Source organism: Tenebrio molitor, chromosome 1, assembly GCF_963966145.1.
Source record: "Tenebrio molitor chromosome 1, icTenMoli1.1, whole genome shotgun sequence".
Classification (NCBI taxonomy): domain Eukaryota; kingdom Metazoa; phylum Arthropoda; class Insecta; order Coleoptera; family Tenebrionidae; genus Tenebrio; species Tenebrio molitor.
The window spans coordinates 23272564-23298580 of NC_091046.1; the positions used below are offsets into that span (position 1 = coordinate 23272564).

General features: G+C 35.8%; 1 protein-coding gene and 1 long non-coding RNA gene across 2 annotated transcripts in view; both read left to right on the forward strand.

Moving 5' to 3' along the window:
* Positions 1-26017, forward strand: part of LOC138123422 (uncharacterized) — a 273107-nt gene that overhangs the window by 37667 nt on the left and 209423 nt on the right. The gene's annotated exons all lie outside the window — the stretch shown is intronic.
* Positions 1-26017, forward strand: part of LOC138123046 (glutamate receptor 1-like) — a 100700-nt gene that overhangs the window by 32236 nt on the left and 42447 nt on the right. The window contains exons 3-5 of the mRNA XM_069037565.1: positions 8971-9228; positions 15411-15664; positions 22231-22602. Coding sequence (XP_068893666.1) covers positions 8971-9228; positions 15411-15664; positions 22231-22602 — 884 coding nt within the window. The remainder of the gene's footprint in view (positions 1-8970; positions 9229-15410; positions 15665-22230; positions 22603-26017) is intronic.

Sequence of the window (26017 nt, forward strand, 5' to 3'; positions counted from 1 at the left end):
AATAGTATGTTTCATTTCAATTAAAATTTTACGTTTATTGTTCCTAATGCATCAATTGTTTAAAAAAATGTAATAACCACCAGAGCAGTGTTCGGTTGAATTATAACCTAAAATACATTTATTATGACAAATCACAATGCTGCCAACTAAAATGTCAGATTTTCATAGATAGTCCGAATTTGAAACAATCGTGAATGGTATATATCAACTAGTTACAACTGCTTCAGAAATTATGTTATTTATTTCCATGGCTACTAGATTTTAAAGTCGCACTTTAATAATAATTATTTCAATAAAATTTAAGTCTGATGTAGTTCTGTAAATAAACACAGTAGGACCTACCGTGAGTTTTTTATTTTATTGAACATAGGATTCATGGATCTGTAAGTTGGGTTGCCTATTTCAAATGAATTGACTTGTCCATTTTGGAATTGAACATAGCCATTTTACATTGTGTGTTCAGCGAAATAAAAAACGCAGTGTATATTCATGTAACATTTTTTTCTTAAAATGACTTCTCGAACACGATGTCAAAGTTTTTTACAACTATTATAAATCACCCTGTATACATCAATGAATCCTTCCATGATGTACAGCAGCAGATTTGAAAATAAAGTTATTTTTCTTCAAACGTCCGTAAATTATGACGTTATCCTGCTGCATTGATAATGCTAAAGTGTCACTTCATTGTCATGGCATCTAACGAGCTAACGAGCGGCAGATAAAGTTATTATCTCCGCTGAGAGCGGCAGATAAAGTTATTATCTCCGCTGAGGGCGTCCCTGAAGTTATTATCTCCGCTGATGAGCGGCAGTAAAGTAAACTAGCTAAATCATTTGAAATTCCTACCTAATTTCTTAACATGTCTTAAATAATTTGTTATGAAGGTTTGAATAAAACTGCGTTCGGCAGCCAATCTACCAGCCGCAGCACATAAAACTTCATTTTTGCTCCTCATAACATAATATACTATTATTTTCCCTGGCTAGCAGCCGCTGTTAGGCCCGGTTGTATAAAGCGATCTCAAGTTCGTTGTTGAAGTTAACATAATGTCAAGTGATCTAATTGGGGGATATTTAACAATGGACTTGAATCAGCCAATCAAATGGGAGGATTTCCGACTTGACGCGTTGCTAGCTGACACGATGTTAACTAAGCTTTATACAACCGAGCCCAAATATTTTTTCTAATCTCTAAAGAAGTGAAAAATACACATTTTTATTGAAGACTAGCTGACCCGACAGACGTTGTCTCGTTCAAATTTCAATACCTAAATTTGTTTGTGATCGTTTTGTGACTTTGTGAAAAGCTATTGGAAATGTGTAAACAAAGTAAAAATGAGGAATTTTACATGGGAGATGAATTCTGTCGGCAGTATTCTACACTGCTCAAATGTTGGAAATGTGTGATGTGCTTGGAATGTGATGCGGTTTTGTTCCAGAATTTACGTCACAATTTAATTAAGTCAGAATTTCATGTCCAAACAAATGATTTATTTTCGTCCATTAAATTTGAAATCACAATGAATCTCAATCAGTTTTATTGGATGATTCAAAATGATTGTGAATAAGTATTGCAACTATGTACGAAAATTTATGTGGCAACTGTGTGAATGGGATAGAGTTGACATTTGTATGACATTTCATCAGCGTGCATTTGATTTTTTTAATTCCATTACACATTAATTTGACAACTTTCAAAATTGCGGGACTATGAACTGTCAAAGAAATGTCAACTCTATCCTACCCACACAGTTGCCACATAAATTTTCGTACATAGTTGCCAGATTTATCCACAACTTTTTTGAATCACCCAATATTTACATTTCGATTTCGATTGCAAAGATCGATGCTCAAGTAAACAATCCGATTGGTTTGATTCCCAATTTCACAATCAGCTGTCAAATAACATTTGTTGGACAGATCGCGAAACAACACAAAAGTAAAAGCAAATGTAATTTTATTTTACTTTACTGGATTGCGTTTTTCCAGATTTTTCTTTAAATCTTCCAGATTTTTTTTCAATTGAAAACAAAAAAAAGCATCAAGCAAATATGTAGGTCCTATTGTCAGTTATGATCGAGAGTGCATACAAAAATTATAATTTTTGAAATTTGTCCGAATTTTCCGATTTTCTTTTGTAATTGTCCCGAATTTTTTTTCCGAAAACTTATCCAAAACCCTAACAAACAAAACCAAAAAAGAATTACGCATAGTCATCGTTCGAATCCTGAGTTATGGTCTTGAGTTCATACAAAAAAGCACTTTCAGTTTTCCCCGAATTTTTTTAATTTAGTTTTTCCAGATTCTTCTCCAAATCTTCCAGATTTTTTTTTCTATTGAAAACATTTAATTGAGTTATTTCCATCCCTGGATAGAACAAAAAAAAAGTTATGTTATGATTGAGAATGCATACAAAAATTATAATTTTTGCAGTTTGGCCGAATTTTTCGACTTTCCTTTTTAATTGTCCCGATTTTTTTTCCTGAAAACTTTTTCACGACTATAACGAACAAAACAAAAAAAAATAATTATGCATATCCATCACAAAAAAACACAGTTTTTCCCGAATTTTTCAATTTTCCGGGCAACTTTTCCGATTTTTTTTCTTTTTAAATCACCCCTGTAGTAAAGCGAACAAAAGAAAAAAATAAATATTCAAATCGGTCGAGCCGTTTTTGTATAGCATTAATTACTGTGACGTAAGTAATGAAATAAATTCTATCATTCAAAATCAGATAATTTTGCAAATAAGGTTAAAACTTCCAGTCTACTCGCATGATGTATGCACTTACTGATGTAATAAGGTCCTAAAACTTTTTGAACGGCTGTTTCATCACAGTGTTTATTTGTCTCATGCTGTTTTGTCGCGGCGTTCTTATGTCGCCGCGCTATTTTGTCGCCGTGTTCATATTGCGACCCTCTTTTGTCGCGCGCTCAAATGTATTAGATTCGATAAATCCATTGTGGTGCCGAAGGAACCATTAACAAAAATTTACTCGCTGGGGAAGATCTTCGGATTTTAACGCTTGCAAGCTCTGCAAATGATATGGGTACAAATCCCTTGCTTGAATATGCAAAGGTGATATGGTCTCCAACTTTGATACGCGACATCAAACTGCTTGAGAAAGTGCAAACGAAAGCTACCAAATGAGTTAGGAGTCTACGGAATAAGTCGTACAACAACAGGATTAAAGCTGCTGCCACCGGAAAAGAGACGATGGCGCGGTGATATGGATATGATATGGAGATTTAAAGTCTTAAACAACGCAAAATACAGTTCCCTCCAAAAATTGTTCAGACTAACTGACATTCTACACTTGACTTAAAACTTAAAATGCAATGTAGCACCACCAACGTCAGGTGCAATTTTTTTCCTAATAGACTGTTTGCTGCTTAGTGCTTAGAACCAGCTTACTGACGAAACTGTAACTGCGGTCACTCGGTGAGTCTAAATATCTTTAAAAGCAGACTGGACAATCAAGTTTGACCCATTTTATTTTTGCGTGGAAGCTACTAGATCATCACTGATTATAGAATATAGCCTAAGGGAGTCCGTTTCGGCTCAGGGACGCGAGGGTCGCGGGTTTGATTCCGACCCAGGGCGAAATTTAAAAAAAAGGCTATATTCTATCTCGTGATTCGGAAGTCACGTTAAGCCATTGGTCCCGGTCTATTGAGTTGGTCATCATGCCCCTCATAGATTTGTAAACCAGTCCTAGACTGTGAAACAAATTTAAGGCAGAATATAGCCTAAGGGAGTCCGTTTCGGCTCAGGGACGCGAGGGTCGCGGGTTCGATTCCGACCCAGGGCGGAAAAAAAGGCTATATTCTATCTCGTGATTCGGAAGTTACGTTAAACCATTGGTCCCGGTCTATTGAGTTGGTCATCATGCCCCTCATAGATTTGTAAACCAGTCCTAGACTGTGTAACAACATTTACATTATAACTGAAAATTTCTCAAATGATATTGGGATGAGTTTTGGTGTTGACAAGTGTAAAACGCAATCAATAGAGTGTTTGCGGAACGTCATTTTTCGTTATACTTATACCTGATTTTATGTTATAAATATAACGTAATTCATAATTTTCAAAAGTATTTGCGGAAAATTTTCATAACCACAAATATTAAAATAATGCCCTTATAATTTTGACATTCATTTAGAAAACTGTCACCAAAATTTTTGAGTTTCTCGCAACCATTCGGCTGCGGCGCACATCTTCGAATTATTCTGAGTACATATTTCGAAGTTTTCAATGATATTATTTAGCTTTTTAGCTATCACAATGGACACAATGGACAAGTTAATATTTGTCAAATCCTGACATCTATCTTTATTAGGCGTAAGGACCAACAGAATATAACGTTAAACTATTTGATTGGTTACGTTATTTTTTTAAATAGTCTAAGGAATCGGATATTACGATAAGCTTATACGTGAATCTTATGATTATAAGCATAAGGGAACGTTTTATAAGCAAAAAATTGCCTACCGCAAACAGGCTAATATATCGCGGTCATTACGGAAATTTAGAATATACAGTATTAATTTCTGAGAAAAATCCTTGAGGAGGTCAACTTTGTTTTTAGAAAGTCCATATTCTTCAATACTTTACTTGTGTTGACAGCTTTTCATCTCCTAGTTATGACGTCATCAATAATGTTTTTAAATGACAACCCCCACTTTTTTCTTCTTTTTCTGATAGACCTTCCCACTACCTAAACGATGAATGAAAAAAATTCGTACGGTTGGCTTAAAAAAAACGGGAACTGTCAGAAAAAGTTCTGTCAGATTTTATTAAATTTGTATATGTAGTTTGAAACGACCTTTTAGAATTTAGGTTAAAAAACTGCACTTATGTGTCAGAAATACTACTGTCAAACAGGCACAAATTGACATAAACTGACAAATTAAATTTCCAATTCACATTAGGTAACATTTCATTTCCCGTTTTTTTTTTAAGCCAACTGTACCTTACATAACAATTTTTTAAGAAAATGACAAATTTTACTCCAAAAATTTAATTTAACTTTTATTGTAAAAATTTTAATAGACCTTAAAAAAACAAACAAACATCTAAGGTTACCAATAACATTCAACGCAATATTGAAACTGCCTCCCGCCAACCATTTAGCACTTACCGACACTTTGTACACTGCGCTCAATAATGTCAGGGCTTATTTGTTCCACTTCAGCGTGAATTCTCTGCCGCAAATGTTCTAAATTGTTTGTTCCATTAAAATAAACTTTCGATTCTAACTAAACCCATAGAAAAAAAATGTTTGCCTTAAAAATTAAATTAAATTTTTGAATTATCAATTGTCATTTTCTCAAAAAAATTGTTATGTAAGGTACCAATTTTTTTTGCTCATCATTTAGGTAGTACTAAGGTCTATCAGAAAAAGAAGAAAAAAGTGGGGGTTGTGATTTAAAAAAAATTGATGACGTCATACTTAAGAAATGAAAAGTTGTTAACATAAGTAAAGTACTGAAGAATATGCGTTTTTTAAAAACAAAGTTGACCTCTTCGAGGATTTTTCTCAGAAATTAATACTTACAGTTTTATCGAATTTATTCCGAACTTTACGCACTGTATAACAAGGAGAAATCATTAAAAATTTAAATTTAAATTAGAAAAGCTATTTTATTTAAGAATTAAATATCTTTTAAAATCAAAATTAAACGGTAATAATTTAATTAAAGCAGTTATTACATAATGCTATTCCATTGCTGACCTATTCTTTTGGTGTTATAAAATAGTCCAAAACTAATTTACAGAATATAAACATTAAAACCTGAGTTCTTTTTACCAAATTTAGTAAACATCACTCCAAATCTGCTATTGAAATATTTAATTTCCCACGTGAAAACGGTGGTAGGGGTTTTTCAAATCTAGAAACACTGCAACACAATCAAATGGACCTTTTCAAATAAGGATGCTCTTTGTCGCACAGTCACTGCGCGAACGAATTCTGCGTCCTGTAAGACAACAAAGATGTTCACCGTTAGGTAAAATAACTTCGACGAGTTAGACCAATGGAAATAAGTGTAGCGGTCAACTGTTCTCTCACAATGCGCAGATTTCACGCGCATATTTTCCATCTCTTATAAATGTAAAGGTCTATTGCTTCACTAAAAAATTATTTTCCCAATAGAGCTTGTGACAACACTTCTTTTAATGCTTTGGTTTAAGCCGATAAAGGTTACACACCTTTAAATTTAAGTGATAATATAATTTCAGATATTGTTGAGCCAAATATACCTGGCACTATAGCAAATACAGGGTTATTCACGAGAGACTTCCGATGTAAATTTCGATATATGCAAGCGAAAGTACAATTTCCAAAAGTTTCTAGATTCCTAAATTTATAAAAAGTAATACTTAAATCAACGATTGCTGGCCCTTATATTGTCTGTCATGTGAGTTTTCACATTTTTAACTAATTATTATTATTAAAGTACATAAAGTACATAAAAGATGAAAACACGGATATGATTCTCATATATGGACAATGTAACAAAAAAATGGTGCGCAAGCTACATTTATTTACAGATGGCGATTTCCAAATTGGCAACATCCATGTTTGTTGTAAAAATGTTTGCTCGTAACCTCAATAAAGATTGCTAATTAATTTTGTGTAGGGCCAATGTCCGCTGTGTACATGAGGAAGGAGCCGTAATCACGAAGATGCTGCGGTACTGCCGGGAATAAACGCGCGTCAGGGACTTGTCGAGTTAGAAATTGCTTCCTATAAAGAGCTATCGCTCTGAACGCGTTATCACGAGCTTCACTGTAGACAAACAAATAATATAGTCGAGTCAATGCAGGTTTTTACTTCTTAATCCTCAAGAGCAGGTCCAATTTTGATGATTTTTTTTCAATGATTATTTTTATATACAGCGTGTCCCAGAATTGGCGCCATACCGATGAATAGCAGAATCGTGATCACTAAAGAAATCCAAATCTACAAAAAATTGTTCAGGCTTCAAGGATTAGAGAGCTAGGAATTGTTTAATTTGACCAATGAGTAAGAACTTTTCCTAAAAGACTACAACAATTTCCAAAGCGAGCCATGTAAAAAAAATGGTGATTCTGAATGAATTATTTTGACACTAACATTTTTTCAAAATTTTGTCAGTCATGTCATTTTTTAATGAAGAATATTTAGAAATGGCCATCCTCTATAGCCAATGTAACCGTAATGCAGCAGCTGCTGCTCGTGAGCATGCCATTCGTTTTCCAGATCGGCGTCATCCCGACAATCATGTCATATTAAGATTACTCAGTCGAATTAGAGAAACGGGTAGTGTAATGCCAGTAAAAAAGGTATAGCTGGGGCTCCACGTCAGGCACGTGAAGTAGAAGTGGAAGAAGCAGTTCTTGAAGCTGACCCAAGAAGAAGTGTTCGTGTAATTGCGCGTATGGTTGGTTCTTCAAAATCCACTACACATCGCATTATTCAAGAGCAGCAGTTACATCCTTTTCATTATACGACAGTTCAGCACCTTCAAGAAGCAGACTATCCTAGAAGAATAGGATTTTGCCGATCACTATTGCAGCAAAATGAGCTGAATCCAAACTTCGCTCGGAAAATTCTTTTTACCGATGAATGCTCATTTTCAAGAGAAGAGATGTATAACACTCACAACTGGCACTTCTGAGTGGATGAAAATCCAAATATTATTAGAGTTATAGGTTTTCAAGAAAAATTTAGTACCTATTAATGTGTGGGCTGGAATAACTGATGACCGCTTGGTAATAACTTTAGTGATTTCACTTTTAATCTAAGATTTCTAATGTTTGTATTTTTAGATAGGACCTTTTCGTCTTCCTCGACGTCTAAATGGTGAAGATTATTCAGATTTTCTTGAAAATAATGTTCCGGAATTATTAGAAGACATCGATTTAAACTTACCGAATCAAATATGGTTTCAGCATGACGTTGCCCCTCCTCACAATTCAAGAATAACCCAGCAGGTACTAAATACATGGTATCCACATAGGTAGAACGGTCGAGGAGGTCCTGTAGCTTAGCTTCCAAGATCTCCAGATCTTACGCCAGTGGATTTTTTTCTGTGGAATCAGTTTAAAGATAAAGACTACATATACCGTGAGTCAGTGAACATTTTGGAAGAATTGGAAACCAGACTGCGACTCTGACACCTGAGATGTTACGAAACGTTCAAAATAACTTGCTGCGATGAGCAGCTCTGTGTATTGAAGTGGGTAGAAAGCAATTTGAACATCTTATGTGAAATTAATTGTTATTGAATACGATGGTTTCTAATAAACGTTTTTATACTTTTTTCTTGTGATCATGGAATTCCTTTAAAATAACCATCTATCTATGACATTCAGAAACGTCAGTGTTGTCAAAAAAAATCTCTAAATCTTAAACCCTTGAAGCCTGGACATTTTTTTTTTACAAATATGAGTTTCTTTAACGATTCTGTATCTGTCATGCAAGGGTATGGCGCTAATTCTGGGACACGCTGTATTAACTGAAATCAGAAACATTATGGTGGGGGCACATAAATATTTCTATTGTTTAAACAATAATTTTGCTATTTATGGAAAAAATTCAGTGTCGAACAACCGGCTTGGACACAACTCTTAACTCGCCGTTTAAAGCTTTAAAGCGTCACTTTGACAATTCAAATCAAGGTGTCAACGGTGTTGCCAATCTAATTTTAAAGTCAAAGCCTGCTTTAATTATAAATTTAAATGATCTCACGGTATTATTAAGCAGGGGATTTAAAAAAATGTGATGCTGCGTGACAAAGGGAGAGGGAGGGGTCAAAAATGCGTGAATTTTGCGTGACGTATTTTATGGATGGCCCCTTACGGGTATGTTATTAATGAATTTTACATTTAAAATTTCATTAATTTGCCATACAAATTACCTACTTAATAAATTTGTAATAATTACATTTGTGGCAGAAAACTAATTCCTCGTTTTCTTTACAGTATGTAATAAATTCCAAAGAGGTGTTTTTTCGATGTTGGGAGCAGTATCTCCGGATTCTTTTGATACTCTGCATTCCTATAGCAACACATTCCAAATGCCTTTTGTGACACCTTGGTTTCCTGAAAAGGTTCTCGCTCCATCATCTGGATTTTTAGATTATGCCATATCAATGAGACCTGAATATCATCAAGCCATCATAGATACAGTAAAATATTATGGATGGCCAAAAATTATTTATTTGTATGACTCGAATGATGGTAAGTTACTACACGCTTCACGCATATTTCTTGACTTTTTTTACATAGTTGCAAAGTTGTTCTTATTTAAAACGATCATATTTTCTAAATTTCAGATAAAATTGTTTTAATTTTATAATCTTAAAAATTGTGTTTTTTTATCTTATTCATGTAAGCTCCAAGTAGTTTAATCTGATTTATTTTCAATTTTTTTTTTCAATAATAACTTATTGTACTTACATTATCATATCGGGTGTTCATTTAAATCGTAAATAAAGTTCATTTCACGAGAGAATTCCGTTACATCACAGATTTATTGTTAAGCTACGACTATCGCCACGCTAATATCACAGACGTTAGAAGAAGAGATTTTTGAAAATGCATGTCGACTACCCCAAATATGTATAGGAAATTACGTAACGGAATTCTTTCGTGAGAAGAATTTGGTATACAACTCGCAAAATGCAGCTTGATATACTTTGTCCAGCGAGAGATTGGGAGATTTTAAATTGTATTAAATTAATCCAACACTACAAAATGCACTAGAATACATTAATTAGAGCATAATTTCAGGGCAAATATGTTACTGATTGAAGGATATATTTCAAATTTTACCACTTCCTCTACGTATAATTTAGTGGCTTTTATGTCAACCAATCTCTCGCTTGACAAACTTTACTTGAGATGCGCTGAAGATAGAATGAGAAATCCGACGAGCAAGAAAGATTGAAAACGCTGTGTACTTAATAGTTACGAGCCGTTCCGTGAAAGTACAATCGGTGACAAAAACTTTAGAAACTATAATAGAACTGCCAAGAAAGTTTTTATACATGTGTCCCCAAAAAAGAAGACGAGCAAATTAAATGGTTGTGAATAATGAAAGTTTTCGACTTCCTTGAGTTTTCCTCGATAAAATTTTTGCGGAAAAATACGAAACAAAAATAATGAGAAAAGAAATGTTTATGGATTCTACGTTGTGTTTTATTTTTCATTTTGTTTAATTAGGTTCTAACGAGAGGCCGTACCTTCGGAAGGTTTTTCAAAAAATGGAATTAAAACGATTGAGCACACTTCACTTAAATTTTATTTAACAAATAATCGAGTGGCGTTTGGTCCCAACAAATGGTGGGAATAAATAAATGAATTTAATAACATAAGTTGGTGGACATTTGACTCAGGTAGATTTGACTTGCGGCTCGCGAATTGAGATTTGACTCATGAATAAATGACTAAGCTGGGCAAATACAGACGTTTCTGACGCGAACAGCATTATACGAGTTTGAGATGCGAACTATGTGATCCGATTTAGATTTGACTTGTTTCCCCAATTAAATTGAACCCGACGCGATGCCCTGAAACCTCTCAGTCTAGCCTGGTCTAATAAAGGGTAAAATAAAAGAGGTAAAGGTTCTAACAGACTTACAAGGGTACCTCTCTTCACGTGTCAGCTGTACTATCCTGTCACTATCCATCTAAATTTTGCGATGGCTCTTTGTGCTCTACGCCGGACCAACAGCTAATTGAGAACGATGGACACTGGCGGTAGCTTCCCCCGACCGAGAGAAAGTCCCAAAGCGACCGGTAATGAATTAAGATGTTTTTTTTTATATAATAATTTAAAATAGATCGCCTTGGCGAGAACGCGTTTTCCCCAACGGTAAATGCAAGAAGATCACATACTTCTCGATAAAGAATTTTAGCCAATATTTTGAAATGATAAAGAACTAAAGCCATTTGACTAATTGGATCGCGACTACAATCAAAGTACAGAAATTAGAGAAATAATTTACCTTGTAAATGTAAAGCACGTGGTTACAAAATGGCTGCTGGAGGTACCGAACGTACCTCCGGCTACTTTGGAGATCAAACCCCCAAGTGAATAAAAAAAGCCTCGTTTCCCGTTCCGCATTCGGTTTTATCATTTCTGGCGCACCCCACTTTCGCAACCCATTCTTGACCAAAGTGACCAATCAGCTCGGTTCTACTCTATACTTTACGCCGATCGCGACACCTTTTCGATATCTCTAAAACTTTTGAAATTACAGTCTTCGTTTTCCACCATTAAATCACAGACCATCAACAGAATTAAGACTTTCAAAACCCGTATAAAACATGGGAGACACTGACAACACTAGCGCTGCTCTAGCGTTAGGCCAAACTAAATTACCGAATTTACTCGTTAATCCGATCGGGAATTTCCGTTTAAAAAGAAGGTTGATTTGAATATTAATTAATAATGTCATCAGTAATTTTGAATTTTCTAATTTCTGTCAAGGTTTAGTCAATAAATTTTATAAATTGTTCTACAAAATAAATTACTACAAACCAGTATCTTGAGATAATTTTTCGTTATCTTTTTATTTGGTAAGTTATCTTTTTCTTTTTGAAAAAGTACGAAATATGCAATTTTTATTTTATTTATTTGGATATGGGAAAAATTAAACATAAATGCTTTGTAAACAACAAGATCGGCGATAAAAAATAAACATTTTAAATATCCAAAATTAGAAGAACAAAGGAAACGATGGATAGAAGTTTTAGGTAAATGTTGCTCCACCCTTCAAATCAGATAATGCCTTTATTTGCGAGAAACATTTTAGCAACAATTTCTTTACTCAAAAAACAAAACTCCATAAATACGCCCTGCCGTCGATTTTTCTTCGTGAAGACAAACAAACTTCAATAAATAATGTTAGACCAGCTGAACAAATTGAAAATTCTAGGATTACTGAAAATCCCACTATAGAGAATCTAATCCTTCCTGTTATGCCCAAGGCCCAAAATAGACACCCAACAAAATCTTCTAGTGTGTTGCAAGTACTTAAATGCAAGAAAGTTAGTAGTCGTACTTCAAAAGGTAGAAACATTTATTATATGGACCGATATCAGCGAAAAACAATTTCTAAATTAAAAAATCTTTTGCACGATTCTAAAATTATCTCCAGAAATTTTAGAAGTTAACGCAAGATCAAATTATTGAACTAGATCTACCCTTCAATTCAGTTTCACTCGCCTTAAACTAGCCCACTCATGCCCAAAAAATCCCAATTTATACACAAACTCGTTTAATGAACTACTAATTTGTTGTATATGTTAGAATTTGTATTAAAATGTTTAATACTTATTTAGTCGTTTCTATTTTTTTTAAATAAGTATCAATTTAAATCAAATTGAAAAAAAAAATAGGCAACTAGGTATACAGAAAGTCAGATATGCAACTTGTTATACATTAGTTTGGCCTAACGCTCGGGCAGCGCCACTTGAGCGCGTCCCCTAAGGTACTATATCTTTAGAAGGTAGCGCCATTCCGCTCCACAATTTTTCGCCTCGAAATTAAAAGAGATGGCATTATCGATAAATCCTGTGAGTGTGACAAAGATAGAATCTGTTTGACTCGATACAAACATCCCGTAAAATTGTGTATACTTCTATCTTTGTCACACTCACGGGATTTATCGATAATGCCATCTCTTTTAATTTCGAGGCGAAAAATTGTGGAGCGGAATGGCGCTACCTTCTAAAGATATAGTACCTTAGCGTCCCCGAAAATGTAATCCCACTTGACAGTCTTACTATAGTTTAATTGTCTGTGCATTAAATTATATGTTTTTTTTTTTAAATGCCTTCCCGTTTCTTGCCATACGGCTTTTACGGTACCTTTTCGGTCGGCCGTTTTTCACTTCCAATTTATTTTTGCCTATCCTCTCTCCTTCCTTCAGGTGGTGCGACGGGGCTCCGGGGCACTTTCCCCGGCCACCCACGCCCATTCCACCTCACATTCACAGACATACACAACACTTATACACCCATGGGCGCCTTTTCCCGACGGGACTCGAACCCGTGCTGACCTCGCGGTGGTGGTCGAAAGAGTGTCGCTCTTCCTTCCACCACCCTACCGTCAGCCCCTAATAGACATACACACACATCCATGGCCCGGCGGAGGTTCCTTCCTTCGAAAAAATCCTCCCCCTTCGGTGGGATTCGAACCCACTAGCGCCGGGACCGCGACCTCGGAGCACTGTCTCCGACAGCCATGCGGCCACCGAGCTTAAATGTTTAAATTTAAACTTTTGTTAGAACCAGACCGAATGTACTACATAATTTGAACTCTGAAAAAGGACACTAAATTACTGACTCTATACAATAATAAACCTCAACATCAAGAAACAAACAGAATAAAAAAATGGAACAAACAGAATTAAACAGGAACACGGAATTACTGACACTTTACAATAATAAAAATCAGCGCCAAGAATTAAACAGAATTAAAATGAAACAAACAGAATTGAAATGAAACAAATTAACATTATTTTGAAACCTAAATTGGGCTTGAAACGCTGTTACGCAAGTGCTCTGTCATGCAACTAAATTCCGTTGACCAGCTACTTCTAAAAATTGTTCTACATCTGTTTGATTCCCCAAAACTGTTCTAATTAATTCATAATTTTCATTCTCTCTCTTTCTCACTCACACCTCTGATTTCTACGACCACCTGTCTTTACCGTTACCCCGTTGTCTGTGTTTTCTACCGACTCCCTTTCTACTTTGCCTTGTTACTTTTCTAACTAAAAGTGGAAACGATTCTAGTTATTTTCTACGATAAAGCGTTCTGTTTCTAATTTGCAATTCTCGCCCTTTAATTACAAATATGCCAGCCACAAATTTGAGAATGCTAAAAAAGGTAAATTAACCTAATGAACATTGATTTGGTGGTTCTCTCAATTTGAAAACTGTTATCTTAGTGTTGTGTTCGGACCGGGCGCGTACCTGCATTTTCAAAGAAAGGTTGGCAGATTTCGCTTGAGGAATGTGGTACCACTCTTGCCGACAAAGGCATCAATAAAATTTACAACTGACCAGCATTTCCGTGAGAAATGAACGGTATTTAAAATATTTCGTTGAAATTAAAAAAATTTGTTTTACAGTCTAGGACTGGTTTACAAATCTATGAGGGGTATGATGACCAACTCAATAGACCGGGACCAATGACTTAACGTGACTTCCGAATCACGAGACAAAATATAGCCTTTTTTTTTAATTTCGCCCTGTGGTCGGAATCGAACCCGCGACCCTCGCGTCCCTGAGCCGAAACGGACGCCCTTAGGCTATATTCTGCCTAAATTAAAATTCTTAATTTATCGAACCTATTCGGATCGTTACAATAGGCTATAAAAAGGCCTAATAAATTCATATATAGCCCCAAGGGCTTCAATGGTAAACTGTCAAAAAACATTTTTTTCAAATACGAATACATACTTTTTTTAATAATTCTGTTATAGATTTTTATTCTAAAAACAACAGTGTATCACAAGTATACACGTACATAACAAAAATACAAAAAACAAAAGTTAAAAAACGCTACTATCGTCTATGCGCTCCATTTTGCGCTAAACATTAGCGGCATCTTTGCATAATCCCTATGTTATTATTTGTCATAATTATGTTTTTCCAGCTAATTTAATTTGGTTATTACACTGTAATGCACTGCATTTTGATAGCTTCTCGCTTGGTGCTCTTCATTTGTTTCAAAAGTTAGTGTAATTTTTTTTTAATGCGAAGTTATACCTGCTTGTTGTTTTCAGAATAAAAATCAGAATTACTAAAAAAAAAGTATGTGTTCCCATTTGAAAATTTTTTTTGACAGTTTCATTTTGAAGTCCTTATAGGGCTATACGTGAATTTAGTGGACCATCTTGTAGTCTATTCACAACCATTTAATTTGGTGCATAGATAATTAAAATCGTCGTATAAATAAGAGAGCTATGGACTCGCCTACTTTTTTAGGGACACCTGTATAAAAGTATAAAATCGTTGGCATCATGTACTTAAAGGGTTGGAAAAATCCAACGTTGTTGCTGCCCCCAACTAAAGAATTAAGACCCAAATCCACGTGAAACGGAAAGAGGCAGTGCTTTTTCGGTTATTGTACCGATACGATGCGAACCCTCTGACAGCTTCGTTTGCAGTGGTCTCTCCCCACTACTTTACACAATTCTACTGCACATCCATTTCCCATGTATTTAGCTACATTTTGCGACCTGTATCTGTATCTGTATCTACAGCTCTACAGGGATCTATTTTCTTTTATGAAGTCTAATGAAAATACCCTGAATCTCTAACTTACAATTCAAAACAATTAAATCTTGACAATAATGTTATCTGTCATTATTATTATTATTAAATTTGTTATGTAATTGTTTTAGGTCTTCTTAGGCTGCAACAGATTTATCAAGGTTTGACACCTGGGAGTGAAAGTTTTCAAGTGTCAACCGTAAGAAGAATAAGTAACGTTACCGAAGCTTTACAGTTCCTAAGAGGCTTAGAAGAGCAGTCTCGCTGGGAGCATAAATATGTAGTTCTTGATTGTTCTGCCGATATGGCAAAAGAAATTGTTGTTAGCCACGTACGGGACATCACTTTGGGAAAGAGAACATACCATTACCTTCTGTCTGGCTTAGTAAGTAATGTTTAATACGTTTAACACACAAGCCCCTATTAAAAATTACACGATGTGGTACAGGTTTTTTTCTCTTTTATTTTTTTGTTTACTCACATTGTTTAATGTCCCAGGTAATGCAGAATTACAGAAAAAAATATAAAATTTTCGGTATAAAAAAACATTTACTTATGCACGCAAGTTCAATTTAGAACAAATCATTATAAAGGGTAACAATAAAAACATGTCAGACATTTACAAATACAATGTCGTCCGTTAAAAACTAGAAATAGCACACATTATTTCAGTAGATAGAAAAAGAAACTAAATCCGTCAGGTACTTTTGGGAAGGGCTAACTACCCACCCAGGGAGTATTTTAGGGTTTCAAGAAATCGAAGGAACAGACTTCCGACCGGGTACAGTGGGCATCCAGTATCTGCTGATTCGGGTGCGCCCAATACAGATGCCCGGTCAAAATGAATGTGCCGCCCGTGCCCGCCTTAGGTGAATAGCGAAATTGAGGCAAAGATTCCAGCTTAGCTTAGTTACATGAGAAGATTCCCCGCTCTATGCTGTGAGGCGCATTCGGAGTTGACCTTCATAACGCAACAGAACTTGTGCGAACAAGTAGCTTTGAAGAAACCCAGCAACGGGGAGCACCTCTTCCCCAAATGCACACTTTGTGGGACATCAACTGCACCGTGTACGCTGCAGCGAAAACCTTATGCCAAACCTGTGGTCCTCACCGCAACTCGAAAGTACAACTAAGGAAACATGCACGGCAGCTGGCCAGCAAGATGACTGCTGAGAGAAGAAAAATCTCGTTTCCGAAAAATAATGTTCACACACTGGTGCCTGCTGAAGAACAAACCAGTCAACAAACTGCGAACACTCTCTCTACCACAGAAGAGACAAGTGAATCGAGTTCGGTGGGCTGAGGAAAACAGACATTTCAACCCATCCAAACTCTTCAGAGTGAGAACACCCTCTTCCATGTCATCTACTCCAATTGATGAAACTGTGGCTTTCTGGCGAAAATGGTACGGACAATCGCAGCAGCTGATTGCGACTCCAAGCTTGATTCGGTTTAGAAAATTCTATGCTCCAGCTCTCGCGGGATGAGAGGGACCGCCGCACCTCGCGGGAGTTGACAGAATAGTCTTGACGGGAAACCGGAACTTCGCGTCGCCGGGGGTCGATGGCATAGCGACATTCTGCTGGAAGTCCTTCTCCTCTATCCACGGAGTCGTAGCCGAAAGGCTAATGGTCAATGAAATTCGTAACCGACTCAGTTCCTATCCTTCCGTGGTTGGTGGAAGGCAGAACGGTTCTCATCCCGAAAACCAAAGATTTGTCCAACCCATGTAATTATCGTCCGATTATATGTTCCAGCACCTTGTACAAAATATTTACAGGTGTGTTTAACGAGAGAATGTTGACTGCGATTGGGCCCCTGTGGCGTGGGGTTAATTAACCACGGCGTTCTAAGACGCAGCACAACCTGTCCATGGCCTGGGTGGATAACAAGAAGGCTTTTGACCACATTTACCACGCGCTCGTTTTACATTTTTGGGAAGTCTGACAGACTACCCACGGATTCTGCCATGTATCGAGCAGTTAATTTGGCTCTGGGTACAAAAGTCAAGATCCGATATGATGCAACGTTCCGGTTGACCAGTCTTGTCCCCCTTCGTAAGGGAGTGTTTCAAGGGGATTCTTTGAGCCCCCTCCTGTCTCTTTATATTGGGCTTAGGAATGCTAAAGGATATCTGGTCGATCCGCTTAACAGAAGGAACATCAAGTTCACCCATCTGTTTTACATGGACGACCTTAAGCTGTACTTGTGTGACGAGAAGGAGCTAAGAACAGCTCTGGGCACAGACTCGAAGTACTGCCAGACGGCCGGCGTGGCATTTACTTTGGACAAATGCGCCGTGGTAAGGGTGTGAGTGAAGGGGATTGGAGAATCTTGAATACCTAGTCCAACAGATCTCGAGGTTCCAGTTGTCGGCCAAGAACAAAATCGTGGCTACGAACGTGCTTGCCGTCCCGGTCCTGTCTTACTCATTCGGCATCGATGAGTTAAAATATCTCGACAGAGAACCAGGAAATTGATAACTTTGAATCTGAGTCTGCATCCTAAATCCTCTGTCCAGTGGGTGTATCTCTTTAGAGCACAGGAAGGAAGGGACTGACGAGCATTCAGGGCTGCACGTACCGCTGTCGAAGGTCTCGGATTACAACATCAGAAAGGTTGAGGAACAACGTCTGCTTGGAGAGCTTGGAGTAAAACCATGCACTCTGTATTCTTCAACCACATTAGGGAACACGGCCTGTCGATCGCCGTGATGTATGCCTTCCTGAAATCGGCAGCCTTAAGGTTGAACTGGAGTAACATTGAAAAATGGCGAAAATCGTCTACGTTAACCAATGAAATAGACGACAATCTTTCGTTGCTAGGTGACGGTTGTTCCATTATTCACCACTGGTTAATAATGAAAAATTATTTACCTGTCACTGGGCCAACGTAGAAAAACGAAACTTCTCAGTGTTCTATGACAACCGATAACGATAGACTTTATTACTAGTTGTGAAAAATAGCTATTTATGCACCAAGGGCGTTACAACGATGATTACGCCCGGAGAACGATGAATCCAACTCGAGGGCTTTAGCCCGAGAGATGGATATCGTTCGATGGGCGTAATCATTCGGTGACGCCGTGGTGCATACAAGATTTTATTTTTCAATATACGTGTTCTTAAAAAAAAAAAAATTGGCATCTTTGCAATTTTGAATTGATGAGGGCGTTATAAATTCATTACGCCCGCTTATTCTTATTACGCCCGCTTATTCTTATTACGCCCTGTATTATTCCCCGGTTGTTATGGACATGTTTACGTATTTCGTATCCTAGGAGTTATCATGCAATTATACTAAAGTGAAAAATAAAAGTTATTACCTTTTAAAGTTTCGGGATATTTTACATGCGTTCTTATGAGAAATCGATCAATGCTCGTATATAAATTGATAAAAAACATATTTCAAAATGGTCAATTTTTCTTAAATTTTTCACACTAAGTATCGATATCGAAGAATTTTCTAATGAATTTACAAAAAAAGTTGGTCGAGGATTTTCCATGTAATCGCTAATTATACAGGTGGAACAAAAGTATCAAATATTGGCTGTAACTTTTTAATTTGACAATTTATGAAAAAATGTTTAATATAAAAGTTGATTGGTGTATTATCCTGCATCATCTGGTCATTCTAGTTTGTTCCTATCTTCTTTTGTTTCGCTGCTACGGCAACCAACTTTGGTTTTTTAAATAGCACCCATACATTTTTTGTGTGATTTTCAAACAAGCGTATCTTTCTGTATTCATAAATACAGTTTTGCCATTATGGGGAAAAAGAATAAAATTAAAAAAAAAACAAAGGTGATAAAATTAACTTACTAAGTAATAAAATGCAATATCACGAATGCGAATGCCATGGAAATTTGACAATTTTTGTTGAACGTCATGCATGATAAACCAAACAATTTTTATATTTAATTTGAAAAATTATGAAAAAATGTGTTAGTTGGTTGCCATAGCAGCGAAACAAAAGAAGATAGGAACAAACTAGAAAGACCAGATGATGCAGGATAATACACCAATCAACTTTTATATTAAACATTTTTTCATAAATTGTCAAATTAAAAAGTTACAGCCAATATTTGATACTTCTGTTCCACATGTATGTGAAAAAACACGGTTTTTGAGGTTATGTACCTGTTTTAATTTCAATAAAAAGTGAACAAAATGCATATAATTGACGTCGGTATGCAATATTACATTCATATCGCACGTTTTACAACAGTTACGTTAAGAACTTTAACAGAAATGCAATGAAAATTGAATTCAGTGTGCTTCTGTTTACAGTCTTAATCAAAAGATTGTAAAATCACATGTAAGTAATTATCTAAATATCAAGAAAATAAACACAAAACTTACTTGCAACTGATTATAATTCGTTTCCAAAAATTAAAAACTTTTTTTTCAAATATTGATTCTTCGTAATAAACGTTTCATAGCATTATAAGAATTCCGCAACTTTTTGCTGAGATTGTTACTCCAGTTCATCCTTAAAATCAGAGATAGAAGGGTTCATCGTGGCATGCCAGGATGCTGTTCTGAAAATGTTCGCTTATCACTATCAACGAGCTGCGTTCAACCAATCAATACAAACACCTTGGGCCATGCGTGTAAGACCAATGCTCAGAAGCTGATGCAGTTGCTGTCAGCGTGCCCTTCCTATGGCGGGTCCTCCTTTTGTATAGACCGGCCTAACGCGGTTGTGTAAATAATTTATTATTACCCACAATTTGGACTCGACACCCGTCCTGTCGAGGAGGATGTGGAGTGCCAAATTTACTAGAACTACACATTTCCCACGGCCAGACACCTCTCGACCACTAAGCCGGACATCGTCCTTTTGGATCTCCGAGTCAAGACCATCACGTTTATTGAGTTTTCCTGCCCAGCAGAACTTAACATGGGCAGGAAGAAGGTCAGAAAGAAGGAAAAATACCAGGACCTGATGTTCCAACTTCGAGCATTCCGTCCGGGACACGAAGTCAGGTTAGCTGTTCTGATTGTCGGAGCCCTCGGTGGGATGAAGCAATCCTTCATAAAGGAACTTAACAGCATCCCTTCCTTCAGTGCTAATTATACCTTGATGGCCTATAGGACCTAAAAGGCAGTAATTCTCGGTTCTCTCACTCACAGCGACGTCATGGAGTGGCACATTAGAAAATGTTGCGCCCTATCAGTCCTATCACCAAGGTGCGGCACGGTGCAGCAGAACAAAAAATAAAATCCGGTTCACCCTATGGGTGAATCCGAGCAAAAAAAGAAAATTAAAATAAAGAAACATTTATTGGTACAAGCAAGTTTAGTTTAGAATAACTTTTTATAAAAGGTAACAATTAAAACATGTAGGACATTTACAAATATGTAGAATGTCGTCTGCTAAAAACTAAGAGTAGCACAAATGATTTCAATAGACAGAATAATAATAATTTACAAAACAAAACTATGACAAATTACTTTCCAAGAATTCATGGACATTACTCGTATAACAAGAATATTTAGATAGAAGAGTTTTTTCCAACCAGTTGTGGAGAGTAGTGCTTCCTATCTGCCTCGATATGACATATTTTAACCAAATTTGGAAAGTTCTTATACGTATGAAAACTGATACTTAGATAATATATACAGGTATCCCAGAACTCCCTCTCCAGAGAAAACTGACCAATGCCGACGACAATCTAGATTCCAAGAATGCAAACGAAGAAAAATTAATGGCTTGCATAACATGGTTGTGAGACATCTAAAATCCACCAATTCCAGAAAGGGAACTCCAGGTGTTAATGTCAATAGAATCGGTTGCTAAGCGTATATTATCACACTGTCAGAATAACATTTTTGCCAAAGTGTCAACATCAACATGTTGATGTCACACTCGCCATCGATCACATGAATCTATTTTTATTTTTTTAAATAAAACAACAAATGGCGGTTCTGAAAACAACCTTGTTTATTCTAATGCACGTGAGCTTATCGTGAAAAGGGATTATGAAACGAAAAATAAATACAATCAGAGCCAGAGGAAGTGCTCAAAGTGGCCACCATTCATTTGCAAGCATAACCGTGCCAGTCGCAAAAGACTCAGTTTAGAATTCGTAACCATTTCAGGATAGCAACAATTACGGGAAATAGACCTGGATGGCTTAAAATGCTTTGATTGGTCGAATGAAACTGTTCTTTTCTTGAATACCGTTCAAGATAGAAAAATTTTTCATTGGGATTATTTATTTGTCCTTTTATGAAGATTTCTCCTCTTTTCTCTGGGGAGTGAGTTCTGGGACATCCTGTATATGTACATATATATATTCAAGTAATATTTTTGCCAATTTCAACTCAGATTTTCGTTTAGTCAAAGTTTTCTTTGTCTGCTATTTGCTATAATAAAAATTTGTCATTTTCTCAAAAAAATTGTTATGTAAGGTAACAATTTTTTTTATACATCCTTTAAAAAAAGCCAATGAACATTGTACCATTGTACAAAAATACATGACATCATAAGTAAAATTTTTATGTCATAAGGTGGCTAATTAAAAAATAAAATTGATCTGTCTCAACGTTTTGCTTGAGAACATTAAATAACGCAATTATAAATATGATGAAATGAAATACATATTTGAATCGAAAACCTTAATTAACTTAATTTTCTCAGAAGAATAAACAAATTATTCATAATTAAAATCACAAACAGTAACGACGTGTAAATTGGGGCAAAACTTGAGTCCATAAAATCAGGACCAGTCATTTCTAGGGAGAACCGTTGCGCTTGGTACGTTCTCTCTGACTGTTCCATAGGAAGTACCACGCATTAATCGTATTACTAACTAATTAGCTTATTATACCATTAAAAAAAAACATATTCAAATATAAAGATATAAATGATAATTTTAAATTAAAGACTATCTATAGATGTAATAATTTATTTAATAAAAGTAATAAACTTTAAATTTTTTAATAGGTCATGGATGACAGATGGGAGAGTGAAGTCATCGAATATGGGGCAATTAATATTACTGGATTTCGTATAGTAGATAACTCTAGAAAATATGTACGAGATTTTTTAGATAACTGGAAGAAACTAGATGCTACAACAAGCCAAACTGCTGGTCGTGAGAGTATTTCCGCTCAAGCAGCCCTTATGTATGATGCTGTATTCGTACTTGTCGAAGCTTTCAACAAATTACTACGAAAAAAACAAGACAGTTTTAGAAATAACATTAGACGTGGATCAACATATACAAATGGAAGTAAAAGTTTGGATTGTAATACTTCAGGAGGATGGATTACACCTTGGGAACACGGAGATAAAATATCAAGAAATTTAAGAAAGGTAATAAGAAATAGTAAACTTTACAGTAAACATAACAGTGTACAAAAGTACCGATAGATGTATCTATATAAAATCATGGTTTGAAATATACATCCTACAGATGTCCCAGAGTTGCGAAAAAGCTCCACAGCTTGTTTGTTATTAAAGATATCATGATATTCTTTTTTTTAGATGATAGCTGCGTTTCTAATGCACATTCGGAAAATATTGCCGTATACAGGGTCTCTCAGAACTGGCGGACCAAAATAATATGGTCAATTCATCATCTTCTGGGAATAATAGGAAAAATGTTCAAAAAAATCTATATTAAATAGTGATTAGGAAAGAAGCAATTTAAACTGACCAATCCTGTTGTTGATGTTAAGTTACCTATAAATTAGTTTTCCTGCTTTATTTGTAACTATGGATGCATTTCAAATGTTGCATTATGCATTGTTGGGTGTCCACATTGTTTGTGCAATGACGGGGGTTTTTAGGTTATAGTATTTTTCAGGTTATAGTATTTCTGCTAGGATGTTCCCTATTGGGAAAACGACCTGCGTAGCGTACTTCTGAGCAGCAACTGTGCCACTTTCATCAGTGTCATCACACTGTCCATATAAGACAACCATATCAAAATATTCTGAAGAAGTAAACATTAAGCGTTTTTTTTCACTACTAGTCTTAGAAGGCGTCATTATTGACTCTCGAACTGAACCCAGAAGTAGAATTTCTCTCCTACTAGTTAATAATTTTTCATTATTAACCACTGGTTAATAATGAACAGTCGTCACCTAGGAACGAAAGATTTTCTTTGATTTCATTGGTTAACCTAGACAGACGATTTTCAATTTTCATAGCAACCGTTGAAAAATGAGAACTCGGATCGTCGCATCGGACAAAATAATTTAATTAATAATTATTATTAGAAAGGGTTTTAACGTATCTAGTAGTGAAAAAAATAATATATACACCACGGTAGAGAAGACAATTTTAAGCCTCGCTTCTTTATTCTCCTCGGCTTAAAAAAATTTCTTCTCTACCTTGGTGTATAATTACTATTAATGACTTTTGTAATTGTCAGAAATAATTTATTATGACATAATATTCAATTATTATGTCTTTGCAACAATCAAATCTGTTTCGATAGTTACTAATATAATTATTTAAGGTAATTTTATATCTACACGCGATTGGTCAATTAAAAACGTTCTTATTTTAAAATCCAATGAGGATGGATTTTTTAAAATATTTTTCCTATTATTCCCAGAAGATGACGATTTCACCGTATTATTTTGATCCGCCAGTTCTGATAGACCCTGTATAGTTATAAAGGTGTCCCAATATTATAAAAACACGAAAGTTATGTTTTTTTAAATGGAACCTACCCAGTTTGATTTCATTTATCGATTCTGTGCTAAATTATTAATCATGTATAGAGGTTATTTTTACTTATCAGGAGGTGTATTCTTCAATCTCGATTAGTTCATGTCGCATACGACATATCTCGAACGGTTGTTGTCGCACACTACATATGTTTTCCATTCTTGAATATCACGCGAATAGTAGTTTATTTAACGAGTTCGTGTGTAAATTGGACTTTTTTTGGCACGATTGGGCCAGTTTAAAACGAGAATTGTACGAGAATTGACAAATGTCGCATGCGACATTTATCACTCGAGATTGAAGAATACACCCCCTGCCATCGTTTTTGATCACTGATCAGTGCCCAGAATTTAGAATTGCAAGGGTCCATTCGAAAATTCGTACCTTCCAAATCGTTCCACATAAATTAAGATAATTGACGCTGCTTGATTGCTGAATGTTTGCCGCATCTGCTGAGTGTTTAGTCAACAACCTGCTCAGTCGCATATGCCTACTGCGATTTTTTAAACATAACAAACACAAAAGACGAAAAAATAGATACGTTACTAATTTACGTCTGTATGTGGAGCTGTTTCCTCAAAGTCGAGATTTGCCATTAATACGCTAGAAAAATTCTTAATAAGAATGGATTTAGTTCATTTAAGTCTCAATTACACCAACATTTTTATGAAGTGATGCTGATCGAAGGCTGGATTATTGCCACTGGTTGCTTCACAATAATGACGGCGAGAATTTTATTTCGTTAATCTTTTTTCCGATGAATTACGATCCACCAGTAATGGCAGATTCAATAAGCAGAATATCCAATACTCGGCTTAACATCTACATTTACATTTTGTAAGACAGGGTTACTATTAGGAAAGATGTGGAGTCAGTGTGCGAGCATGCATAATGGGAACTAGGATCTTCCCACCAATTCTTTTCCCAGGGGGCTTATAGTCCAGATAAAGATGGCTCCACCTTGCAAAAGGTACAGAAAAGATGCTTGGCAGGTACCTACTATTAGGCACATTATTAATATTACTGAGTTAGCTCACGCCACATTGGAAAATAGGAGTGGACAAAATTTCATTATCCGTGCGACATACGTCTATTATTAAAAAAATGTAGAGCAGGCAATTCTCTAAATTTTTTGTTCCTCAAATTTTTTTGTCAGGTCAATAGTTTCAAAGTTACAGCGTTTGTACTTTTTACTCTTTTTCACACCATCACAGAGGAAGAGCAATAGAGCGCGTTTTTTTTTAACGTGGTGTTCCCAGTAGGCATAGTCCACGATGCTATATAAATTTACTGTTTTTCTCTTTTCAATCTCTTTGTGAATATAGGCGGACTCGGTTGTTCTTAATCGATCGGTGTAAATGAGCTGAATTCGTCAGAGTTTATCAATTCCTTTTGAAAATTTTCCTCTTGTTCTTCAGGGTCAACATCATCATCATCAGGATCATCCGGCATTTGCCAGGATAGAAATTCATTGATTTCAGGTATTTGCTCGTCTTCACCTTCAGAGTCGGGGAGTATTTCTGGAACGTCTGCGATTATTTGATTATCCGTGCGAGATACAGTTGTGTTCATTAAAGTGTTGTACAGCTCCTTTAAGGTTATGAATGAAACCAAACGCATTATTTCCAATCCTTTTTATTCAAAATAATAATTTAAAAAAAAATCAGGTACCGACATTTTTTATCAGATTATTGCAGATACGCATTTTAGAAAAATTTTATCGGGTTATTTTTTGTTTTCTCGTTTTGATTGGTCAATATTTCTCACGCAATTGGTTGCTAAACACATGAAGGAAATAATCAGATTAATACTCGTAGTTTCGTGGTTACAGCGTGTAGAAAATTTGCTTTATTTATTAATACAGTTTGAGTGAAGGAGCTATACTTACAGTAAAAGAAAGAGGGTCAAATACTTTTAGAGGATCAGGTGCGAAATGCGGAGATGCTAAGGATAAACGCTATTTAAAGAATTTAACATCTATTGAATTCAACAATTCTAAAAATGCACTTGATTGGGGATGGAAGTTCAGTAAATTTCGTCTTACTCCAAT